General features: G+C 34.7%; 1 protein-coding gene across 1 annotated transcript in view; it reads left to right on the top strand.

Annotated features, from left to right (window-relative positions):
* Window positions 1-24,023, top strand: part of LOC145280120 (uncharacterized) — a 148,651-nt gene that overhangs the window by 113,863 nt on the left and 10,765 nt on the right. The window contains exons 22-28 of the mRNA XM_080131877.1: window positions 364-490; window positions 1,549-1,710; window positions 3,441-3,662; window positions 5,648-5,757; window positions 11,579-11,648; window positions 14,478-14,708; window positions 23,380-23,622. Coding sequence (XP_079988003.1) covers window positions 364-490; window positions 1,549-1,710; window positions 3,441-3,662; window positions 5,648-5,757; window positions 11,579-11,648; window positions 14,478-14,708; window positions 23,380-23,622 — 1,165 coding nt within the window. The remainder of the gene's footprint in view (window positions 1-363; window positions 491-1,548; window positions 1,711-3,440; window positions 3,663-5,647; window positions 5,758-11,578; window positions 11,649-14,477; window positions 14,709-23,379; window positions 23,623-24,023) is intronic.

The raw sequence follows: 24,023 nt of genomic DNA, 5'->3' as shown, positions 1-24,023 counted from the left end.
ACAATATCTTTATGTTGAGTAAAGTTGGTTTGAAAACACTTTATAAAGATCATGTCAAGCTGGTCTAGTAGTTATCGTACTTGATTCGCTGTCTTTAGGTTTTTGTTTTGATCTTAGCTCGAGTATTTTTTTACTTACAAGAAATGAACTGTTTAGAAAAAAAAACAACATAATACTTGCAGGCACATGTCTCAGTTCCTTTCTGTTTTTTTTTACTTCATTTTTTAAATTTACAGTTATGTTTAATACCGGGCAACGCCGGGTACATCTTCTAATAATTAAAAAAGAAAAGGTTGAGACGTCATAAAACAAACAAATTAAACCTAATTATTAGAAATGTTTTTGTTTTTTTTTTCATTGCAGGACACATACTATTCAGTGTACAATTTCTTCGAGTTCATGGAGGAACCCGTTGCCATGTCGAATTTTGACGTCACTAGTTGTTATCGCGAATCAAATAAAATCAATGATTTCCAAATAACATTCGAAGGTAAGTTAAAAAACGAACCTGACTTGATATTTTTAATGATCAATTATATACTAGCTAAAGTATCCGTCCACGCTAGTTTTTTTTTCACCGGTTTTATGGAGATTTGTTGCGGACCAGGATATAAATACCCTAACTTGCTACAAAAGAAAATAATGAAACGAATGGAATGAAAGAAACAATAACTCAATTGCTGGATAAAATAAACATGTCGTTTATTTTATGTCGAAAATAAAATGGTTTAGGTGTAACACGTGTTCATTCAGGCGTTGACGACTACATGCGTGGGAAAGAAAGGAATGAAGTTGAGGACGAGAAATGGCCGTCCCGCATGTAGAAACGAAAATAGAAAGGGAGTGTTTGCCTCAGCAAAACCGTGCGTTCATGATAGCAGTCGTCTACGTGGAAAAGTCTTCAAACCAAGAGCTATGGACGCCGAACTTGCTGGTTGACGAAACCAGGCAAAAGGGAAGAAAGAGGAAGTTGAATAGTGTCGTGGACTTTTATATCGGGGTGAGTGCTCTGACTGCGCATGTCTAGAATTCCTTTCAGGGGAAGTGACGTTTCGCATTGTGCGTACTTGTGCGCGTATGTGTGCGTACATATGTGTACGTTAGCGTGTGTGTGTGTGTATGTGCGTGCGTACATGTGGGTGTGTATATGTGAGGGAAAACATGTTCGAACAGATTTCAAAAAATGAGAATTTTTGAAATCTTTCTTCTTGAGAATACAGCAAAATAAGATGAATTAATTTTATTTTACAAGTTTTTTTCTGTTGTTATTTGCTATCGGGGTCTAAAATTCCGCCTTTGTTGGATTCATACCTAGAAAGTGTAAATTTGACTGTCACATCACAGTTGTGACCACAGAAATAAGATCAACGGTTTCAGTCTGACGAGACTGAAGAACACCTCAGCTCAGCAAAGCTCCACTACACAGGGGAGGATAGTTTTCAATAAATATAATATGAGTTGTCTACCTTAGACGTGAAATTTTTCCGTTTCTTTCTACTTTTGTTCATCCATTAAATATTAATATTTCAAACGTGTTTCTGGTTTCAGGTGAATATAACCAACAACCAGCCAACTTCATTTTCGCAGTGATCAGCCTCATCAAGCAATACACACATGTCAGCGGAATTCGAATCCAGGAACCGGAATTGTTTTCCCACAATCAAAAGACATTTTTCCAGGCTTCGCTTTTGGAACCGCCGCCCTCCATTGGTAAATCTAAATAAATTAAACAATAGATGCATGTGTGTGTGTGTGTGTGTGTGTGTGTGTGTGTCTCTGTCTGTTTGTTTGTAAATATTTATCTGATTAGCTCTTAAACTACTGCTTGTATAGCACCGAAATTTACAGGAAATAGTAATCATACACCAAGGATGGTTAAAAACGAATTAAATCTGGCGCTTGTGTGAGATTTGGTCTTTAACTAAGGGAGATAACTCAGATTTACTAAGGAAATAATGTTATTTTGTTGCAGATAATTTAGGACGCTGAAATGACCAGTAGAACAAGAAAACACATTTCTTTTTTTTTTATACGAAGAAACGTCGTTATTTTATGGAAATCTAATATTTACTGACAAATTCATTTTGTCAGGATGCTGAAAGGAAAGATTTTTATAAAAATTTATTGAAACCGACTGTTGAAGTTATGAAAAATAGATTGGAGGTGGAAGGGCCTGAACGCTCAACGTTTCGCCCGATTTATGCGGGCTTTTTCAAGAGAGATGGTTATTTGGGGCTATATATAATGATCGGGGGAGAGCAGCATGTTTTCGTTATGTAAATTAGATGCCTATATACATATATATTTTATGATTAGAGAAAATAATAATAATAAATTGGAGTAAACTAGCGTAGTGATTTGAAAGATTGCATCTAAAAATAAAACTAATAAAATAAATAAGTTGATAAAATGAGGTGAGAAAATTAATTGGGTTAAAAAAATATTGTCGAGATTTAAAAGATTGCGTCTAGAAATATAACCGTGATAGATTAAGTAAATAAAATGAAACGAGATTACGATTATGTTGAAGTTATGTAAATATAAATTAACGATGGCTAGCTTGCAAGTATATGGGCAGCAGTAGCTGAAAAAAAGCACATATGCAAATTATGAAATGTGCATGAGCTGGCATGACAAGAAAAAGAAAAAAAAAAGAAGGCCACCAGGTGGTCGACAGAAGAAAAAGTGCTATTGAAAAATGTGGACGCGTAAAGTTGAAGACAAGAAATGGTTGTCTATGACCGACGTATAGTGGAACAGAAAGAAAAATGCGTACCGGGGGGAGATGGACATGTTACCCCACAATGGAAGAGAGAAACTTTTTAAGCTGGTGTCGAGAAGGGGAGAAAGAAAAACAGTAATAAACTACTTGTGTTAAAAAAGAAAGAAAAGCCAGGTCGGATTTATTTATTTTTGTTTGTTTGTTCCCTTTCGGGTAGTGCGGGGATCCGAGAGAGGTTTGAACTGTAACCAGCACTGTTTGAGCATAATGGCCACGTTGCATAAATATGGACTTGCTTTTTGAAACAGCCGGGATGGCGGAAGTCTTTAATATTTCGAGAATATATCTCTTTTTCAAAAATAAAGAAACCAAATGAATGTTCTAAAAAATGGAAAATATCATAAAAACAGAAGCGGGAGGGGGATTAGTTGAGCTGTCAAGCATAGAATAGGACTTTTTTTTTTTTAGCCTAATCATTCTAATCAGTCTGTTATTTGTATATATTTCAGTCACTCCAACCGAGAGATCTTTTTAAGCTTCTAGTTTTTTATTTAAACAGTTTAAATTTGAAGAAAACAACCGAAGCAAATCAATTGCAAAGCTAACACCATGAAATTAAATATAGAAATCCTTTTGTATTCATAAATATATGATATCATGCACTAATACTATTGGAAAACGTCAATATTCATTTGTTATATTTTTGCTTTATTTTCAGCCATGTTCAACAGAATTCCACAAAAGTCAATCGTGTCAAAAAAGAAGCATGTTTTGAAAAATGTTCAATCTGAGGAAGCTTGCGCCGATGCGTGTGTTGAAGCAAAATACCTCAATTGTAATGCGTTTCAATTCTGTCAGGGTTCGATGCAATGTGAACTGCACGAAAGACATTTTGGAAGTTCACACTGGCAAGATAGTGAGACTTGCAGTTTTTTTACAAGTATGTGAACCGATTTACTTTATTTTTTTGATTTCCAGGGACAACTTAAGACACCTGGTCACATCCTCCTCAACCGCTTACGCATACATACATACATGATGGCAGCAAATTCGCTTTCAAACATTCTCATCACTCGATATAGCACAAAAAAAGAAAGAAGGTATATAAAAACACGAAAACATGTAGTGATGGGTCGCACGCATGTGGCTTTTAAGCCCTGCTAAACTCTGGCATTCCTTGGCACACATTGTACAGACATGTGCACCACTAGCAGCACGTTCTTGATGTTCTTCTTTATGTAGGATCGAATGCCGTTTCAAACCGCCTGCCGTTTTGTACATTCGCCCGCAGTTGACACAGGTTAACTCTGGCAACTCAAGACTGCTTTGTGGCCCACTGCACTGATGAGTAGTCTGGTGGCTCATCAGCCCAGCTCTGCTCAGACATATTCTTCCGCACACCTCACACTCCAGACCAATTTGACGCCCCCTCCCATCCACGGCTCCTTTCACCCTCCCTTTCCAGATATCGCGCTCAGTTCATCCGTCAACATACATACATACATACATACATACATACATACATACATGACAATTGCTAGCCATCTCAGTGCTCATGACCAACTTCACACCAGTCACTGAGTGAATCGTCAATGACATCCAAACCACGTCCAGGGCCTGAAGGTGACTTTTCAGGCCAACGGTTGACTTGCAAAATCTGCCACATATGTGGCAGACTAAGCTGAGTGTTGAAACTTGTTTCACTTCTGCCTCCGCTTTTCTGCATATGATGATTTTTTTTTTTTTTTTTTTTGTGGTTAATGTAAGCAGCTTTCGAGAGGAATATCTGATCATAAGCCTCACATTTCCAACTGTTCAACACATACATACATTTTTTTTTTCCACTCACATTCACCCCGAACAAGGCATATCGCCACGTGGACGTAAGGGGCTACTATTTAGAATTATGCCTAAGAAAGATTAACAAAATGTTGGTTTAAGTTACATTTAAACTTCTTCATATCAGTACAGTCAGGGAAGTAGGTAGCAGGAAGGGAATTCCAAACTCTAGCTGTTCGAGAGAAGAAGCTATTAGAGTAGAAAGCTTTCTGATATTTAGGGACCTCAACAGTGAAAAATGGAGGCCTTGTAGAGGTATAGAATACTCTCAGGTATGAGTTTTTTCTAGCTCGGTAGAGGGAACCCACCTTCTTTGCAGCAGCCTTTGTTGGAGAGGCGTCTTCTAATTGTTAAAGAAGAGCAGCTTACTTCATACATATATTTTTTTATTAACAACTTCTTCAAATCATTAAAAATGAAAAATAATAAGAGTGAATGAAAATTTTGAGTATCCTCAAACGTTCTAAATTCAGAGAATTAGAATTTACTATAAAAATTAAATAGACAAGTTTAAAACCTTTTTTTTTTAAATCTTGTTTTTTTGTTTTTTTTTTTTCAATGAAACCTTGGTCCTTGCTCCTTTAATTGAAAAAAAATTAGGGTTTGAATTACATTTTTCGAGTAGTTATAAGCTTGGAAAAACAGGGGGTCGAATTATTCAATATTTTTCACAAAGTTTCTGACACACCTATCGCACCACATGCTCAAGGTCTTAGAAGGAAGATTCAGAGTGATCTTGGTCATTGGTTTGCTTCTGATGTGTTACCATAGCTCATAGTGTCATCTGGCTATATGTTGACGGATGAACTAAGAATGTAATTTGGGAGATTATTGATGAAGATGAGTTAGAATTTAGTATGTTGTAAAAGTTAGACACTTTTCAGGGGGGGGGGGGCTCATACTTTGGTAAACTTTTACTAATGTTAAAACGTACATTAAAACCTACCAGAACCAATTGAGAAACGTTTTGTTACAATTTTGGGAGCGTTGAGGGGGGTATTTTCCATATATTGACCCTCCTAAATAGATTTCATTTTATAAAAAAGAATGTAATGTATTTTTACAATTCCTTATATATTCTTAAAGGAACTGAAGACGCACCCATGGATATGTTATCCGCAAATGATATCATGACAGATCTCATTAATCTTGCCCGAAAAGGAATGTTCAAAATTACTTTTACTGTCGCCAAAACCGTAAGTATATTTAATCAGTTATTACTTATAAATCATCTTACAGGGTGGAACGATAAAAGTGTCGCCCTAAAGAAAACAACGTTACAACTTTATTTTTAAACTTTTATTGAAAAAACTAATTCAGGAAACTTGATTATATAGTAATCTGACATCTATTCAATGTTGCCGTCTTCAGCCTCAATCATTGCCTTGATATGGATTCAAAACTGGTAGCATGCCTTTTCCACAAGCGCCGGCAGGGGCTCAGTGAATACTTGGTGGATGGCAGTGGTCAGACTGGCTTTGATGTTGTGGGAGGTCATGTTGGTGATGTTTCCGAAGTATGACCAAACGAAGTAGTCCAACGGGTTCAGGGCGATGGAGGAGAAGTCAGTAAAGGAAGGGTACAAAGTCATAGCACTCATTATGAAATCAAGCCTGGGTCTCTTTGAACTTATGGGCTAGCGCTGAGTCCTGCTGCCACACCTAGGGTTTGCCAGCAGCCACCTGATTGCACCAGCACATCCATCATCTTCAGCACGTCCAGATACACTTTGGTGTTGACTTTCAAGCCGATTTTGAAGATGTGAGGTGACATGATGTGGCCCTCACTTGAACCCACACCAAAGACCATAACTGTGGCCGGACCCTGTCATGTCCCTATTAATTGTGACAATCCAGCAATGCATTTTGAGGGTGCTGGCAATGGTCCTGTTGTCATAACTCGTATCGGTAGAGAGCATGAGTTGTACAGCAACACATCTCCGATCTCGCTCGTTGAACATTGTGTCACTTTCAGACATGATAGAAGACTCTTATCACTCTGGGGATTTGTATACAACTGGCCAACTAGTAGATGGTCTGCACCAAAAAAAGAAAACCGGTTTTCATCAAACGGAAATGGAATCATGTCTTTTCTATGGCGAGAATTTTATCGTTCCATCCTGTAATAACGATTGTAACAATTTCTGCTAACGGATTTGGAAACACATCATACAATATCCTTCGTCATTCCATAACCCCATTTCACTGATTACTCTTTTAATTCTAGCATGGACAATGTACTGGTGTTACCTAGTGAAATTGAGGAACCCATGAAATTCTGCTTTCTTCTCTCTTTGAATCTCATATAAAGCTTTTTAAAGGAATTTTTAACTTTTTATAAGTATAGATTATATGTTGTTTCTTTTTTGTATGAAACGTATAAATAATAATGAAAACTTTAACATGTGTATTATGTTATACTAAATAATGCATGTAACCGCATCAATATACAGCAAGGTGAGGATTGTTTTTAAAGGGAAAGAGTATTTTAATTATAGTTTTATACACAAACACTAGAAGGAAGGTTCTATTTTTATTTACTTTTATATTTCTTTATTTAAATATTCTTTCTAAATATATATATATATATATATATATATATATATATATATATATATATATATATATATATATATATATACTTCAGAATAGTTTTTATTTAACAATCAGTTGTTCATTACCCAATATATAACTTGGACCTTATTACCAAACGGATGTAAAGAACGCATAACATGGATTTTACAAAGCAAGCTGGATCTAAAAAAAACTTTCATATCCTTTTTCTACAAATACTCCTCCTACAGGACTTCTGATAAATGTATTATTTTGACTTTGACTTTCCATGTCTCACTGACTTTAGCAAATAGGGTGCATACCTTATAAATATTGCTAATATTTTCTCTTCTCTGATGAGATGGTAGACATCGAAACCCTATAGGTTAAGATTAACTTTCTAAAGCATTCTTTGTCTTGCTGAGAATAATAAAAATTCTTTGATATGAAATTCATTTCAATGAGAGTTTTTTGAAATTCATTGAATTACAATTTAATATATATATATATATATATATATATATATATATATATATAAAACATTTGAGCAGCTTTTTCTTGGATCATGAATTAACCATAGATTATGGTACTTCTCAGCATTGCAAAGTGAGCATTGTTTCAATTCAGAGGTGTATGAGGGTTTGTGTTCAATTTTCCTTACATTTAATAGTAAAAGGTGCACCCTTTTCTTTTAGCTCCCACACGTGAGTTGTTAAGGCTGTCTTAATCCTTGTTTTTACTCTAAAAGAATAATATTTTTGTTTAAACGAACCTTGTGTCATTCCAATATATGTTTCAGGCATGTTTATAGATTGATCAGTGATGGTAGCTTCGTATATATATATATATATATATATATATATATATATATATATATATATATATATATATATATATATATACGAGAAAACAGTTAATAAAACATGTTAAAAAACACTTTGAAAAAGAGTTAAAAACATATTTAATCTGAAAAGGAAACACTAGATAAGTGGATAGTCCTTAATCCACGGAGTTTCAAAGAAATACTTTCCTTCTCATTAGAGGGTGGGAATTAGCAAAATGCGGGATCGGATTTTGCATGCAAAAGTATTTGATGAAACAACAAGTCAAAGATCTTACTTGATAACAATATATATATATATATATATATATATATATATATATATATATATATATATATATATATATATATATTTCCCTAGATGAGTTTGTAATTAAAGGATACTCTAACTTAACATAAAAATCTGACCCCCAAGATTGCCATGGGCATGGAGTATTTGCCTACATTAGAGATGGCTTTCCATGTGGTAGGACATCTCCAGAGAAAACCGTAATTTGCCTTATATGTGCTTCTGGGTTGCACTTGCTCACATCACTGATTTATTTTTGCCATCTATCGCCTCCACAGCAGTGGAGTTACTATCTTTAAAAGCATACCTAAAAAAATTGACCGCATCCTGTCTGCTCATCCATCAGCTAACATTCATGTCTCTTCAGACTTCAATGTTCACAATGTGGAATGGTTAGCCCACTCAAACAAGACAGATAATGAGGGGAGATTCTGTCATGATTTCTCCATTGCTTATGACCTCACTCAGATTTTTCACGAACCTACCTGTGTGCCTGACACTTACGGTTAGTATGCAAGTCTCCAACACCTTTTTCTCACGACTTGCTCTGAGCTATGTTCATCCACCGTTATGTCTCTACTGGGATCTTCTGACCACTCGGTTGAATCAGTCAAGATAAAAGCAAAATATAATAGCTCCTCAAATGAACCTCTCCATCGTACAGTATATTGATACTCTGTGGCTGACTGGGATGGCTTCCATACATTCATATCAGATCTACCTCTGCGTTCCATGCTTAAAAAGAGTGTGTCTTCTATAGTATCAGACCTGATGAAATGATTAATTGTAGGTATAGACCGATTCATACCCTTCAAAAAATTCCAGCAAAACCTTAACATGGTTCGCTCTAGAATATGCTGCTGCAATGGTGCACAGAAATCATTTTTTCCATTACTTCCAAAATAATAGATGTACTGAGATTAAAGCCGCTTTCAGGGCGGCCAGGAACCACTATAAAAGAGTAATAAATAATGCAAGAGAGTTGCATGCTCAGTCTGTCAAGTCCAAAGTAGCTGAGCAGCGGCTTGGTTCCCACCAGTTTTGGCAAATAGCAAACAGGGTCCTGAACCAAGATCAATGGACCTGAGGTAATCTTGTTAGCATCGGACAAAGCCAAACTCTTTGCCAAGAACTTTGCAGCATATTCTGCCCTATGCGATCAAGGCCACTAACTCTTGTATCTGAAAACATGCTATGCAACATACAAATATCTGTGCATGATGTTGCCAAGCTAATCAAAAAATTTGATTCCAGTAAAGCAACTGACCCTGACAGCATTCCAATTATATTGCTGAAGAAGCTTCAACCAGAACTAGCTCCCATACTTACAAAGCTGTTGAAACATTGTGTTAAGAAGAATTGCTTCCCAATACTCTGGAAAACCTCATCAGTATGGCCTGTATCTAAGAATTCAGGTGATCGGTCATCTTTCTCTCAATACAGAAAAATAAGTCTCCTATGTGTCATGAGTAAGTTGCTAGAATCTGTGTTAAACAGAGAAGTAGTCAACAACCTCAGCAAAAATAACCTCCTCAGTGATATGCAATATGGTTTCCGTTCTGCTACATTTACAGCAGATGTGATAACAGTCATATGTCATAGAATTAGTGAATCTCTCGATGGAGGCTTCCTTTTTAGGGCAATTGCTCTTGACAGATATAAGGCCTTTGATAGAGTATGGCATAAAGGTTTATTTCACAAGATCTCCAGCTACGGTAAAGCTGGAAATGTCTTCTCAGTTATTAAATCATTTCTCTCTGATAGGTTCTTAAGAGTACTAGTTGATGGGCAGAAATCAGAAGTTCACAGTATTAATCCTGGAGTCCCTCAGGGGTCCATCCTGGGCCAAAAACTCTTCCTGATCTTCATGAATAATCTCCCAAATCACATCCTAAGATTATTCATAGACATTTATGCTGATAACACTACCATCTATAGCAGCATATCTAATGCCATAAACGACCAAGTTCTTTCTGATTCTCTCTTCTCTGATCTTGAGCAAGTGGTACAATGAAGATAGAGGTGGCTGTTTGATTTTAATGCATTCAAAACCAAGCATCTATCTTTACATCATCAATGCTCTAATCCCCATCTGACATCACTTGAAATGAATGGCTCTTGTTTTGGAGATGCTCCACGTTGTGATAAGCTTCTGGATCTGACCTTTAATCCTGATCTGAAATGGAACACGTACATCAAATTCAAGGTTGCTGGAAAAATGGTGGGATTATTCTTCCACTCCAGTAGATATCTCATTATTGATGCAATTCTCTACCTATATAAGATAAGGTAGGGCCTCGAAATATGCATGTCCGTAGATTAAGATTTAGAAATTAATAAATAAGTAAATAAAAATATTCTTTGTTTACGTCCAAATAAAAATATGGGCGACTTCCTCAGAAACAAGACTCTACGTTAACGTATTATCGTTTTCAACAATTCAACAACAAATATATATATATATATATATATATATATATATATATATATATATATAAGGCTGAACGTCTGTGTGTGTGTCTGGTCACGAATAGGCTCCTATGTGGTTGACTATTATAGAAAACTGATCACATATAATGATAGATGTATCGAGACACAGGAATGGGTATGTTTGATCTGGCATAATGATGATTCATTAAAATTGGTGGGTCTGTGTGTACGCGCCTGGTCCACAAAGTATGGAAATAAAAAATTTAAAAATTAAAGAAAAACGTTTACAAGTGTTTTGATATAGATGTATATAAGAATACTTTGATAAGTATGTTTTAACTTAAATAGGGATGGTATGATAAAATTGTGGGGTCTGCGTTCGCGCCTGGCCTCCATAGAATGGAAATAGGCATAAACTTTAATAAAGACTTTTCATATCTATCTGCGTAAGTATACTTTGATAATTATGTTTCAGTTTGAAGAAATATGGTATAATAAAATTATGGGGTGTTTGTTCGCACCTGACCGCCATAGAATGGAAATATGTCACAAAGTTTAACAAGGTTTTTTAATATAGATCCACAGAATATTGTAATAAGTGTTTCAGTGTGGACAGGTATAGTATCATAAATTATGGGGTTTATCTATTTTATTTTTACTTTCATCATATTTTGCTTTGGTTTTAATACCCCCAAATTCGAAGCTATCTCTTTACAACCATTCCTTTTCATAACCTATCATACTTTCATAAATCAGAGTCCATTTTCTGTAGGCTGTTTTTGAACCCAGTCAACGACGGGGACTTTTGCTAGTGTATATATATACATATATATATATATATATACATATATATATATATATATATATATATATATATATATATATATATATATTTATCTTTTTAGACTTATCATTTTACTGCCAAATCAATTTTGACGAATATCGACCGAAACAATTCCAGAAATATTGCATCAGGTAAGTTAATTTTCTTTTCGTTTGTGTAAATCTTTATCAGTTTTATCCTTATCGTAGGAATTTATATTATAAGCAAGCGTTGATCAGTGGGTTAACAATGAAAACTAACCAAATTTAATGGAAGAACATACTAACCATTCTTAGTGCCTTTCTTTTGCATATATCCTGGCTGAAATTATGTATGGACCTTTGCTTTGATAAGGTGCATTAAACTAAGTATTATGGTTCGGATTTTTCTTTGGCGTATATTTTTATTCCAGCTAAGTTACATGTTGAACACGATTGGTTGACTAGCAGCAAATTTCTACAGGTTGGAATGATAAATTGGTCGCCCTTAATAAAACAACACTACAACTTTATTTTAAAGTGCCATTTTGATATAGGGGGCTACTATCTGGGACATAATTTGTAGAGATACTATGTAGGGAGTTGAGCAGCAAGATGCCTGTTCACATTACACTTGAACTTCTGCATGTCAGTACAGTTGGGGAAGCAAGAACCCAGAACGGAATTCTAAAGTCTAGGGAAGAAACTATTAGAGTAGAAGGCTTTCTTACATTTAGGGATCTCTACTGTGTAGGGGTGGGATTTTGCTGCTTGTCGGGCTTGTCGGTGGTATTTATGTAAAGGAATACAAGAGCTTGTAGTTTGTCGGAGCATATACCATTAAAATACTTGTAAAATAGGCAGAGGATAAGGTAGATAGTATTTAGTTTTTAGTTGAAATTGATATAATCAGTAAGTAGTTATTGTTTTTTTTTTAATAAAACCCCAGTTTTCTGACTTCGTTTAAGAACCGAAAAGTTTCTCAGTATTCTGAATCTGACACTACTTATATTTTCTTGTTTGTCGCAATTAAAAAAGAAAACATCATTTTTTTTATTTATTTATTTTTTCTTGTATGAATTTTTATTTATTTATTTTTTCTTGTATGAATTTTAATTTATTTATTTTTTCTTGTATGAATTTTTATTTATTTATTTTTTCTTGTATGAATTTTTATTTATTTATTTTTTCTTGTATGAATTTTTATTTATTTATTTTTTCTTGTATGAATTTTAATTTATTTATTTTTTCTTGTATGAATTTTTATTTATTTATTTTTTCTTGTATGAATTTTTATTTATTTATTTTTCTTGTATGAATTTTTATTTATTTATTTTTCTTGTATGAATTTTTATTTATTTATTTTTTCTTGTATGAATTTTTATTTATTTATTTTTTCTTGTATGAATTTTTATTTATTTATTTTTTCTTGTATGCATTTTTATTTATTTATTTTTTCTTGTATGAATTTTTATTTATTTATTTTTTCTTGTATGAATTTTTATTTATTTATTTTTTCTTGTATGAATTTTTATTTATTTATTTTTTCTTGTATGAATTTTTATTTATTTATTTTTTCTTGTATGAATTTTTATTTATTTATTTTTTCCTGTATGAATTTTTATTTATTTACTTTTCTTGTATGAATTTTTATTTATTTATTTTTTCTTGTATGAATTTTTATTTATTTATTTTTTCTTGTATGAATTTTTATTTATTTATTTTTTCTTGTATGAATTTTTATTTATTTATTTTTCTTGTATGAATTTTTATTTATTTATTTTTTCTTGTATGAATTTTTATTTATTTATTTTTTCTTGTATGAATTTTTATTTATTTATTTTTTCTTGTATGAATTTTTATTTATTTATTTTTTCTTGTATGAATTTTTATTTATTTATTTTTTCTTGTATGAATTTTTATTTATTTATTTTTTCTTGTATGAATTTTTATTTATTTATTTTTTCTTGTATGAATTTTTATTTATTTATTTTTTCTTGTATGAATTTTTATTTATTTATTTTTTCTTGTATGAATTTTTATTTATTTACTTTTCTTGTATGAATTTTTATTTATTTATTTTTTCTTGTATGAATTTTTATTTATTTATTTTTTCTTGTATGAATTTTTATTTATTTATTTTTTCTTGTATGAATTTTTATTTATTTATTTTTCTTGTATGAATTTTTATTTATTTATTTTTTCTTGTATGAATTTTTATTTATTTATTTTTTCTTGTATGAATTTTTATTTATTTATTTTTTCTTGTATGAATTTTTATTTATTTATTTTTTCTTGTATGAATTTTTATTTATTTATTTTTTCTTGTATGAATTTTTATTTATTTATTTTTTCTTGTATGAATTTTTATTTATTTATTTTTTCTTGTATGAATTTTTATTTATTTATTTTTTCTTGTATGAATTTTTATTTATTTATTTTTTCTTGTATGAATTTTCTCACCCCAAATAGGTACTTGCACAGTTTAGTCAAGACATTAAAAAATGAAAATATCGAAAAAAGTTTAAATTGTACGCATCTATTATGGAATGAAGTTCTCCGAAAAAATATTCACTTAATTTCAACAAGTGTGTTTTTTTTACAGCGAAAAAACAATTTGTTATGATACCGAGCCAAAGGTTCGATTTTTATGAAGAAAAGCTAGTTATTAAAGATGGGGAGGGCGTGTCGGCGCTTTCATGGAGTTATCTCCCGTGTCATTTCTAAAATTCAAACAAAAATTTAAAACAAATCCAAGATGTTTGTCTTCAACGCGCTCTCATAAAAATGTGTTTTTCCGCTGTAAAAAAAAAACTACCTGATCAAATTAAGTGAAATTTTTTTTTTCGGAGATCTTCATGTCAAAACGGATATGTACAATATAACCTTTTTTCCATATTTTCATTTTTTTTATGTCTTGATTAAACTGTACAAGTATCCCCAAATATTTCACAATTTCGTTTTGATGAAACAATAAAAAATCTTGCCAATTTTATTTTACAGTTCAAAATATGGAATCATATAAGCGATCGTACGAGGGCGCCTTCTTGAAGCAGTACGGCTCAGTTTTCATGAAAGTGTCGGTCGATGACTGCGCTTTAAAATGTACGCAGAGTCAAAGCCTGAACTGCGAAGCTTTCTCGTACTGTTATCTTCAGGGTCAATGTTTACTGAGTGAGAATCGCCCGACGAATGACAGCGTTGAAGTTTCAACCTGGTGCGACGTCTACGAACGTAAATTTTATTCATCATTTCCTTTTTATAATTTGTTGTAGCAGGGGAGGTAATTCATTTTTTGAAAACTTGAGAAATGAGTTATTTCCCTTGTATTTACGCCACACGTCACCAGCAAATATGGCGAAATCGTTTTTTCGTTGAATCATAGAAATACTTGTTTTATATAATATTCCAGTAATATCTAACTAATTGTAACATGCCAATTAAGTAGATGGCATTATTTTTAGTTGAAATTATAAAAAGTAAGTAGTTGTTATTGATTTTTTTTTTTTTAGTGAAAACTCATTTAACCTTTCATCATTTTGCTTAAGAATTTTCTTTAACTTATCAACATTTTTTCTCTCTCAAATGTTTATAAATATAACCGACATTCAGGATTTTTTTTTATCATTTCATAATACGAAGCTCAAACTGGCGTAGTTTCAAACTAATACTACTGGTACTGTTTCATTAAATTGATCACCACATGTTCTCAACATATGACCAAACAAAGTAGTCCAGTGGATTTAGGTCGAGGAAGGAGGCAGTGAGAAAATGATACAAAGTTTTAGCACTCCTTATGAAGCCAAGTCTGGCTCTTTTTGGACTTGTGGGTCGGTGCCGAGTCTTGTTGCTACACACAGGGTCTGCCAGCGGCCACCTGATTACACCAGGAGATCACCACTCTCTTCAGCACACTCAGGTACACTTTTAGGCTGACTGAGGCAGCATGATGTGGCCTCACTTGAAACCACACCAAAGACCATAACCGTAGGGTCGTCCGATATATTGAGCTGTACTCTCAAGCGTTAAACCATCCAGATTTGTATTTTGAGGATGCTAGCAATGGTTCTGTTGCCATAACTTGGATCGGTAGAGAGCATGAGTTGTACAGAGGTGCATCTCTGATCTTGCTCGAACATTGTGTCACTTTCAGACATGATAGAAGGTTTCTATTGCTCTTGGGATTTGTACACAACTAGCTATCTAGTAGATGGTCTGCTACAAAAATAGAAAATGGGTTTTCATCAAACGGAAACGGAATCATGTTATTCTTTCTGTATAACCACCATTCAGCATTTTTTTTTTTTTTATCATTTCATAATACGAAGATCAAACTGGCGTACTTTCAAACCAGCACTACAGGTACTGTTTCATCAAATTGGTCACCACTTATCAAGCTGAAAAAGACATTTGAAGATTTTTTTTTACACGGTGGTCACCACTTATCAAGGCCCGGAAGCCACTCAGGGATAAGGGTTATTGCAAGTACAGAAGTATAGTGTGGAGATTTATTGAAGTGTTTACTTGAGGTGGCGGTTCATTAGGAATTTGTTTACGTTGGACTTGAAGAAATCTAAGTTGTAGTCAGGTGGGAAGCAGGCAGACGGAACAGAGTTCCACAGGCGTGCAGTTCTAAGAAAGAAGCTTTGATCATGGAATCTACGTTTTGATTTAGGCACAGATAAAGAGTGGGGAAAATTTTTGACAGTGGATTCAGCTAGATGGGTGTTTTTCGTGAAAGATTGGCGAGGGGGGACCAGAGATTGGACTTCAGACGAGCACCTGCCATGGAAATAATGATAAAACAAGGATAGGTTCGTAACGTCTCTTCTCTGGGAGAGAGGTTGCAGGGAAGAGAAAAGAGCATCCCCCACTAAGCAACGACGTTTATTTTGTACTCTGTCAAGGCAGGATAGGCTGTTTTTAGCAGCTCCTGCTCAGATATGGGGTACTTAGATAGAATGATTGTCAGTTTTATTTTGTTTTTGTTTTACTTAAAAGTCACCGCTTATCAAGGCCCAGAGACCACTCGAGGATAATGGTTAATGAGTGTTAGGCAAGACAACAACGTGATAATAGTAGAAATTGATTATCCAAGAGGACGGATCAACGAGAACTTGTTTATGATAGTCTTGAAAATGGTCAGGTTATAGTCAGCTGGGAAGCAGCCCAATGGTATTGTGTTCCACATGCGAACAATTCTAGGAAAGAAACTTTGTTCATGGGATTTTCGTTTAGTTTTAGGACAGATAGAGAGAAAGGGAAATTGTTGACGGTGGCATGTAATTTGAAAAGAATAATTTTTTGTTTATTGTTTTTTGTGAATATATTAACAGTTTAAATACTTTTTGAACACATTGCCAAACACATGCAGCATTTTGAAGAATTATTCTTTCCAATCTGTTATTCCTATGTTGAAATTTCCCATGATAGGACAATATGATAATCAAATACAAACGTTTTATGGTGACATGAAAAGAAAATGCGAATCTAAGGAAAATCTTGATCATTCCAATAATAATTGGCTTATGAAATAAGAATGTTAACATACCTGGTGAACCAAGTGTAAGAGAGATCCAAACAATCGCACGTAAAGGATTGATTAAAAACCTACAAAGATCTTTCAGGTGGAGTCTCTGAAATAGTGAGAAAAGATCTGCCATCCAATAGGATGCCCCATTCTCGGCAAAAATAAAAAGATTAGAAAAATAAAACGTAGATGTATCAGGTGCTCTCAATAACTTTCCAGACTTTTTGTACAGGCATTTAAATTTGTTGTAGACTCTTGAAAATTATGTATATTATTACTAGACTTGTGACAAGAGAATATTCTTATATTCTTTTTACTCTCTAGTATATATCCAACACAGTTAGACACAGTTAATCAATCGAGAACCACATCACTCTATCTAAAAACATATAAGATATTAACTGATATATACTCGAGAGTCAAAATAATGAAAAGAATATACTCTTGTCATAGCCCTATTATTCCTATACATCTAATAAGATAACTGACCACGTTTTATGATTTCAAGTTCAAATGAACAGCTAAAGCAGGAATTGGAATACACCCTACTAAAGCGTGATAATCACAGCTGGTGAATTTAAAAATTTCAATCTGGACGTAAGGACACTTTAGAAGAACAATATGAAATAATATTCTATTTTAAACTTGGAAAAAATATCACAGAAATGTATGGAATGCTTCAGATTGCTTTTGGACCATCTTGCATGAATCAAGCATCAGTTTTTGAGTGGCATAAGAGATTCAAGGAAAGTAGCGAGTCTGTGAGGGATGATGAAAGGTGTGGGAGGAGTAAGGAAGTCAAAACACCAGAGTTGATTGGCCAAATAAAGAATTTCATAGATAAGGACCGTCGCGTGTGTATAGAGACAATAAGTGCACAGTTTGATGTCAGTGTGGGAACTGTACACACAATTATTCGCAAAGAACTAAAGATGTGGAAGATTTGTGCAAAGTTTGTCCAAAGAGTGCTCAGAGAAGATCAAACTATTTGACCAAGATGGACATCAAGACAGTTCCTCACCCTCCCTATTGTCCAGTCCTTGCTCTCTGTGACTTTTGTTATTCTCTAAGAAAAACCTTAGAGGCTGTCGTTATGAGACAATTGTGGAAATGAAAGAGGCTGTGATGAGAGCCATTAACACGTTCACACAAGATGACTTCTATGGGGCTTTTCAGAAGTTGTTTGAATGTTACAACAAGTGCATTGCAGCCGGGGGAGATTACTTCGAAGGGGACGAGAGTTTCATGTGTGTATTATCAATAAAAGTGCCCATATGAACAAAGTCTGGAAACATTGAAGGCACCTCGTAAAAAATACCTACAACCTATCTCTTACCAGTGCCAGAATAGTTGTCCCTAAAACGCAGCCACTCTCTTCTGCATTTCAGAAAAGCAAAACAAAAATTTGATCACCTTATCTAATACATGTTTCTGGCAATTTCCTATCTGCAATGCAATATCACGCATCCCCAACTCTAGTTTTTAACTTCCAATGTGAATTTCTACTATCTCTGAGAAGATTTATCATATCATATCTGATCATGTCTCTGCCAGTATTCACATGTAAAGATTTCGGTGATTACAATATTGAATGGATAGTCCACTCAAACGAAACAGATAATATAGGAAGGTTTTGACATGATTCATCCCTAGCTTGATTTAACACAGATTGTTGACAGACCTATTTGTGTACCTGATACTGGCATACAAAACATACTGGCATTTTTTTTTTTTTTACACAGTGATCATCACTTATCAAGGCCCAGAAGCCACTCAGGGATAAGGGTTATTGCAAGTACATTACGTTAGTGTGGAGATTTGATGAAGTGTTTACTTAAGGGGGCGGTTCATTAGGAATTTGTTAACGTTGGACTTGAAGACATCCAAGTTGTAGTCCGGTGGGAAGCAGGCAGACGGAAAAGAGTTCCACAGGCGTGCAGTTCTAAGAAAGAAGCTTTGTTCATGGAATCCGCGTTTTGATTTAGGCACAGATATAGAGTGGGGGAAATTTTTCACAGTGGGTTCAGCTAGACGGGTGTTTTTCGTGAAAGATTGGCGAGGGGGGACCAGAGATTGGACTTCAGACGAGCACCTGCCATGGAAATAACGATAAAACAAGGATAGGCTCGCAACGTCTCTTCTGTGGGAGAGAGGTTGCAGGGTAGAGAAAAGGGCATCCCCCACTAAGCCACGACGTCTATTTTGTACTCTGTCAAGGCATGATAGGCTGTTTTTTGCATAGTCTTCTTGATTTTTTCTCACGACTAGTCCTGAACTGTCCTCATCCACCGTTCTGTCTTTGATCGGATGTTTCAATCACTCAGTTGTCTCAATTAAGATGATAATAAAGTATAGCAAGACTTTTGATGTTCCTATTCATCGCACCATGTATTGATACTCGATGTCTGATTGGGACAGCGTCAAATCGTTCATGTCATAAATACTCCTACTTTCCATGTTTAAAAATAATGTTTCTTCTATTAAAATGATTGGTTAACCATTGACATACAGAGTTTCAAACCCTCCAAGGGATTTCAACAGAAATCAAACAGCCAGTTGTGTTATACCCCAGGATGTCCAGCTACAATTGCACACAGAAACTATTATTTCAATTGCTGTCAACGAAATTGATGATCTGAAACTAAAGCCGACTTTATGACTCTCAGTAACCACTGCAAAAAGGTTATAGAATACGTAGAAGAGTCATATGCTTAATCTGTTTAGTCAAAAGAAGCTGAGCAGAGGCTTAGTTACTATGACTTATGGCAAATAACAAGCATCTCTGAACAGAGGCGTTACTTCTATTCCAACCATCATCATCAACCATCATCAATGGACCTGAGGCGATCTCGTCAGCATCTGACAAAGCCAAACTTTTTTAAAACACTTTACATTAAATTTCATCATATGTGATCATGGCCACCTACCTTGTGAATTTCCGTCTGTAACTGAAAATACTTTAAATTACATCCATACATCTGTTGCCAAATTTATCAAAAACTTCCAACAAAGCAATTGACCTGACAACATTCCAATCATAATACTTAAAAAACTGCAACCGGAACTAGTTCCCATTCTTACAAAGCTGTTCAAACGTTGTTTAAAGGAGAAATGCTTCCCAACACTCTGGAAAACTTTGTGAATATGCATTTAAGAACACTGGAAATTAGTCTTCTGCATCTCAGTATGGACTAATCAGTCTCCTGTGTAATAAGTTGCTTAAATCTGTCATAAATTAAGAAGAACAGCCTACTCAGTGACAAGCAATATGGTTTTAGTCCTGCAAGATCAACATCTGATGTGTTGAACAGCTGATGTGCTGATACAGCATAAGTGAATCCATTGATGGAAACTTCGCTCCTAGAGCAGTAGTTCTTGATACATCAAAGGCCTTTGATAAGGTTTGGCATAAAAGTCTACTTTCCAAAATTGCTAGATATGGAATATCTGGAAATTTCCTCTCAACTATTGAGATCTCTGGTAGATTTATAAAAATCTCTAGTAGATTCATAACAATCTCTGGTAGATTCATAAAAATATGGAGAAAAATTCGAGGATCATAAAATCAACACTGGCATACTTCAAGGATCCATTCTCAGCCAAACCCTCTTTCTGATCTTCATCAATGATCTCCCAAATCATATTTTAAAATTATTCGTCAACATCTATGCAAATGACACAACCATCTATTAGCAACGTTTCAAGAAGAACGGCTTAATTAGTAACAAGCAATATTGTTTCAGTCCTGCAAGATCAACAGCTGATGTGCTGACTGTAGTATCATGCAGGATCAGTGAATCCAATGATGGTCACTTCACTCTTAAAGCAATAGTTCTTTATATGTCAAAGACCTTTGATAAGGTTTTGCATAAAAGTCTGCTTCACAAGATTGCTAGCTACGGAATATCAGGAAATGTCCTCTCATCCATTAAATCCTTTTTAGCAGTTACAGAGAACTATTTTCTCTGGTGAATCAGTCCTCCCTCTCTGGGTTCTTCGGCCACAGGCCGACCTATCAGTTAACAGGGCGCATTGATTCATCTGTTCCCTAAAGTCTAGAGGGAACGTCTGTCAGTCAGGACCGGACCTTCAGCCAAGCAACACCTATCCTCTCTCGCCCCCTGTCTACTGGCCATCTTGCTCTAACATTGACGGCCTCCACTAGAGACAACTGCTATTAGCTGGGGACGACACAGTACTGACTGACCAATGACGACCTCAAAAAGAACTTTCTATTTCTTCTTCCTTTTTCACAGTCTGACCTGCCAGTTCCTGCTACGAATAAATACTTCAAATTGTTTGTTGTTAAAAAGAAGTTTGTTGTTCTTTTGTGCTGGGTTCATTAAATATATTTTATTAGGAAGATAAAACAATTGCCTTTCCTAAACTTTTCTCAAATTCATAAAAGTATTGGTATGGTTGTAAAACCAGGATGATAACATTGCCTATTTAATCCTCTTTTTTGTGAACATACTTCAATATCTCTTATTAACCCTCCTGTAATTGTAAGTGACCGAAAACATTACGTAAAGAATAACAAATTATCCACAATAGCCGTACATTAGGGCCATGTTGAATAACTTTACCAAATGTTTAAATATTTGGAATGCGTATTTCCTAATACAAAATGTGCATTGCTCAATAGATTTTAACTCGGAAAGATCATAGAATCAACACTAGCGTGCTTTAAAAATCCATTCTCAGCCAAGCCCTCTTCCTGATTTTCATCAATACATCTCAAATCACATTCTAAGATCATCCATCGACATCTATGCAAATGATACAACCATTTATGGCAACGATCGAAGTGCAGCAATGACAAAGATCTTTCTGAATCTCTCTCATCCGACCTTGGGCATGTGGTTCAATAGAGAAAAAGATGACTGGTCACTTTTAATGTGTTCAAAATCAAGCTTTCTGTCTTTTCACTACTAACGCTCTGATCCCCACTTGACACTAACTGAAATGAATGGCTTCCTTCTTGTTCAAGTATCTTGCTTTGACAAGCTTCTGGGACCAACCATTGAAATGGAAGACTTAGAGCAAATCCGTTGCCAATATAGCTGCAAAATGGTTGAATCATTCTACCATTCCAGAAAATATCTCATTTCTAACACAATCCTCCACCTGTACAAGATGGAGTAGTTTTCTCATTTAGGGAGGTGCTGCACTCTTTCTTGTCTGAATGTTAAAATCTAGACGATGATATACTTTTCCCCCTTTACAACCTTTTTCTCGAAGAAGAGACATTGCCAGACTTTCTCTACTCTACCGTTGCCTCCCCCGTAAAACATTCACAACAAAAAACTTATCTAACTACAACCACTGCCATTCCCTTTCTCTTTCTCAACCTAAAACTTAGCAAAACTTCTATGTGCAAAGTTTCTTTGAACTGCCCATCTCTGGAACACAATATCGCTGGACTGCTTTTCAGCTGACTACAATGAGGTCGTTTTCAATTCCAATGTAAACAAATTCTTGTTCAGCTGCCCTTTTATCTAACCCTAGCTTTACTCTGTTGCCTCACAAGGGAAAAGAGAATAAAAAAAAACATCACACGCAGCAGCATGGTCGCAAATAATTTTGCTCATGCAACCCAACATGATCCTGAAAAACTCTGTCAATTCGAACCCAAACACCTCTGTTCATTCAACATGACATGATCCTGAACCATACCGTTGATTGGAAGCCAAACATATCCGTTGATTCGACATGATATGATCCCAACCCACACCATTGATTCGAACCCAAACACCTCGACACAATCTCAAACCACACCGTTGATTCGAACCCAAATAGCTCTGACTATTCGACACAACACAATTCCGAGCAACTCCGTTGATTCAACATAACACAATCCCGAACAATTCCATTGATACAAACCTGAAGACTTGCGACGATTCGACACGACACTATCCTGAACACCTCTGACGATTTGACATGATCTTAACATGGTACGTAACCAAAGCAACGTTGGGAGTTACTCGCCAAATGATTATTATCGTGTTTTTTATAGCCTTCGAATGAACTCATTTTCACCCAAGGTAGGCCCAACTTAGACATTGCCATACAATTCTTGAATGCTTCCGTGCATGCTCGTCACATAGCCAATCACCTCCACATTACCAATCATCACAGTGTTGTCTTACCGTCTACCTAGCACTCAGTGAACTCTTATCCTCGAGTGGCTTTTCGACTTTGATAGGTGGTGACACCTTAATAATAAAAATATTAGTAAAAACTTAACTTTATGGAAATTTCCTTAATTTTACATATCTGCCTTTAACCTCGATATGACAGGTACGTTTTTTTTTAATTTTTAATTTTTAATTACCATTGTTTTTTTTTTTTTTTGAATTCCCAATATATCTACAGGCAATTACTTGAACTTATTTGAAGAACTTCCTGGAAGAACGTTTCCGATGGAAGGAGATGTGCAGCTTACCAAAGTAACGAATCCTGATGTATGTGCCCGTCGTTGTGCAAATGATGGCATCGAAAAATGCCAATCGTTCGAGTATTGTGAAACCTTTCAAGCATGTTCTTTCAGTAAAAGACATACGATGGATGTGCCAAGTTCTAATATAATCACGTCTGTTAAATGTTCAGTTTATTCTTGTAAGTATTTTAGCGTTTTAGTTTGAAACATTGTGTTGACAGAGATTTACATCATATAAAATATGGGATGTTTTTTATTGTTTATTTTTTTTTATTAATGCTAACAAGTATGCATTGAATGCAGAAATGCTCAATACTACGGAAAGTAGAATTATACTACTACTACTACTACTACTACTACTACTACTACTACTACTACTACTACTAACAACAACAACAATAATAATAATAACAATAATAATAATAATATGTATGTTGCCCAGATATTGTTATGTATTCAAGGAATAGATTCCTCCATCAAATCAAAAATGGTCATCCATATATATAGTTCAGATGTGTCCAACTGATGAGCTCAAATGAGGGCGAAACTCAAGTCTTGGACTTCCGGTTTGTTGACTGTC

Source organism: Euprymna scolopes, chromosome 7, assembly GCF_053919585.1.
Source record: "Euprymna scolopes isolate OS-2025 chromosome 7, ASM5391958v1, whole genome shotgun sequence".
NCBI lineage: Eukaryota > Metazoa > Mollusca > Cephalopoda > Sepiida > Sepiolidae > Euprymna > Euprymna scolopes.
This window is presented reverse-complemented; position numbering and strand designations above follow the sequence as displayed.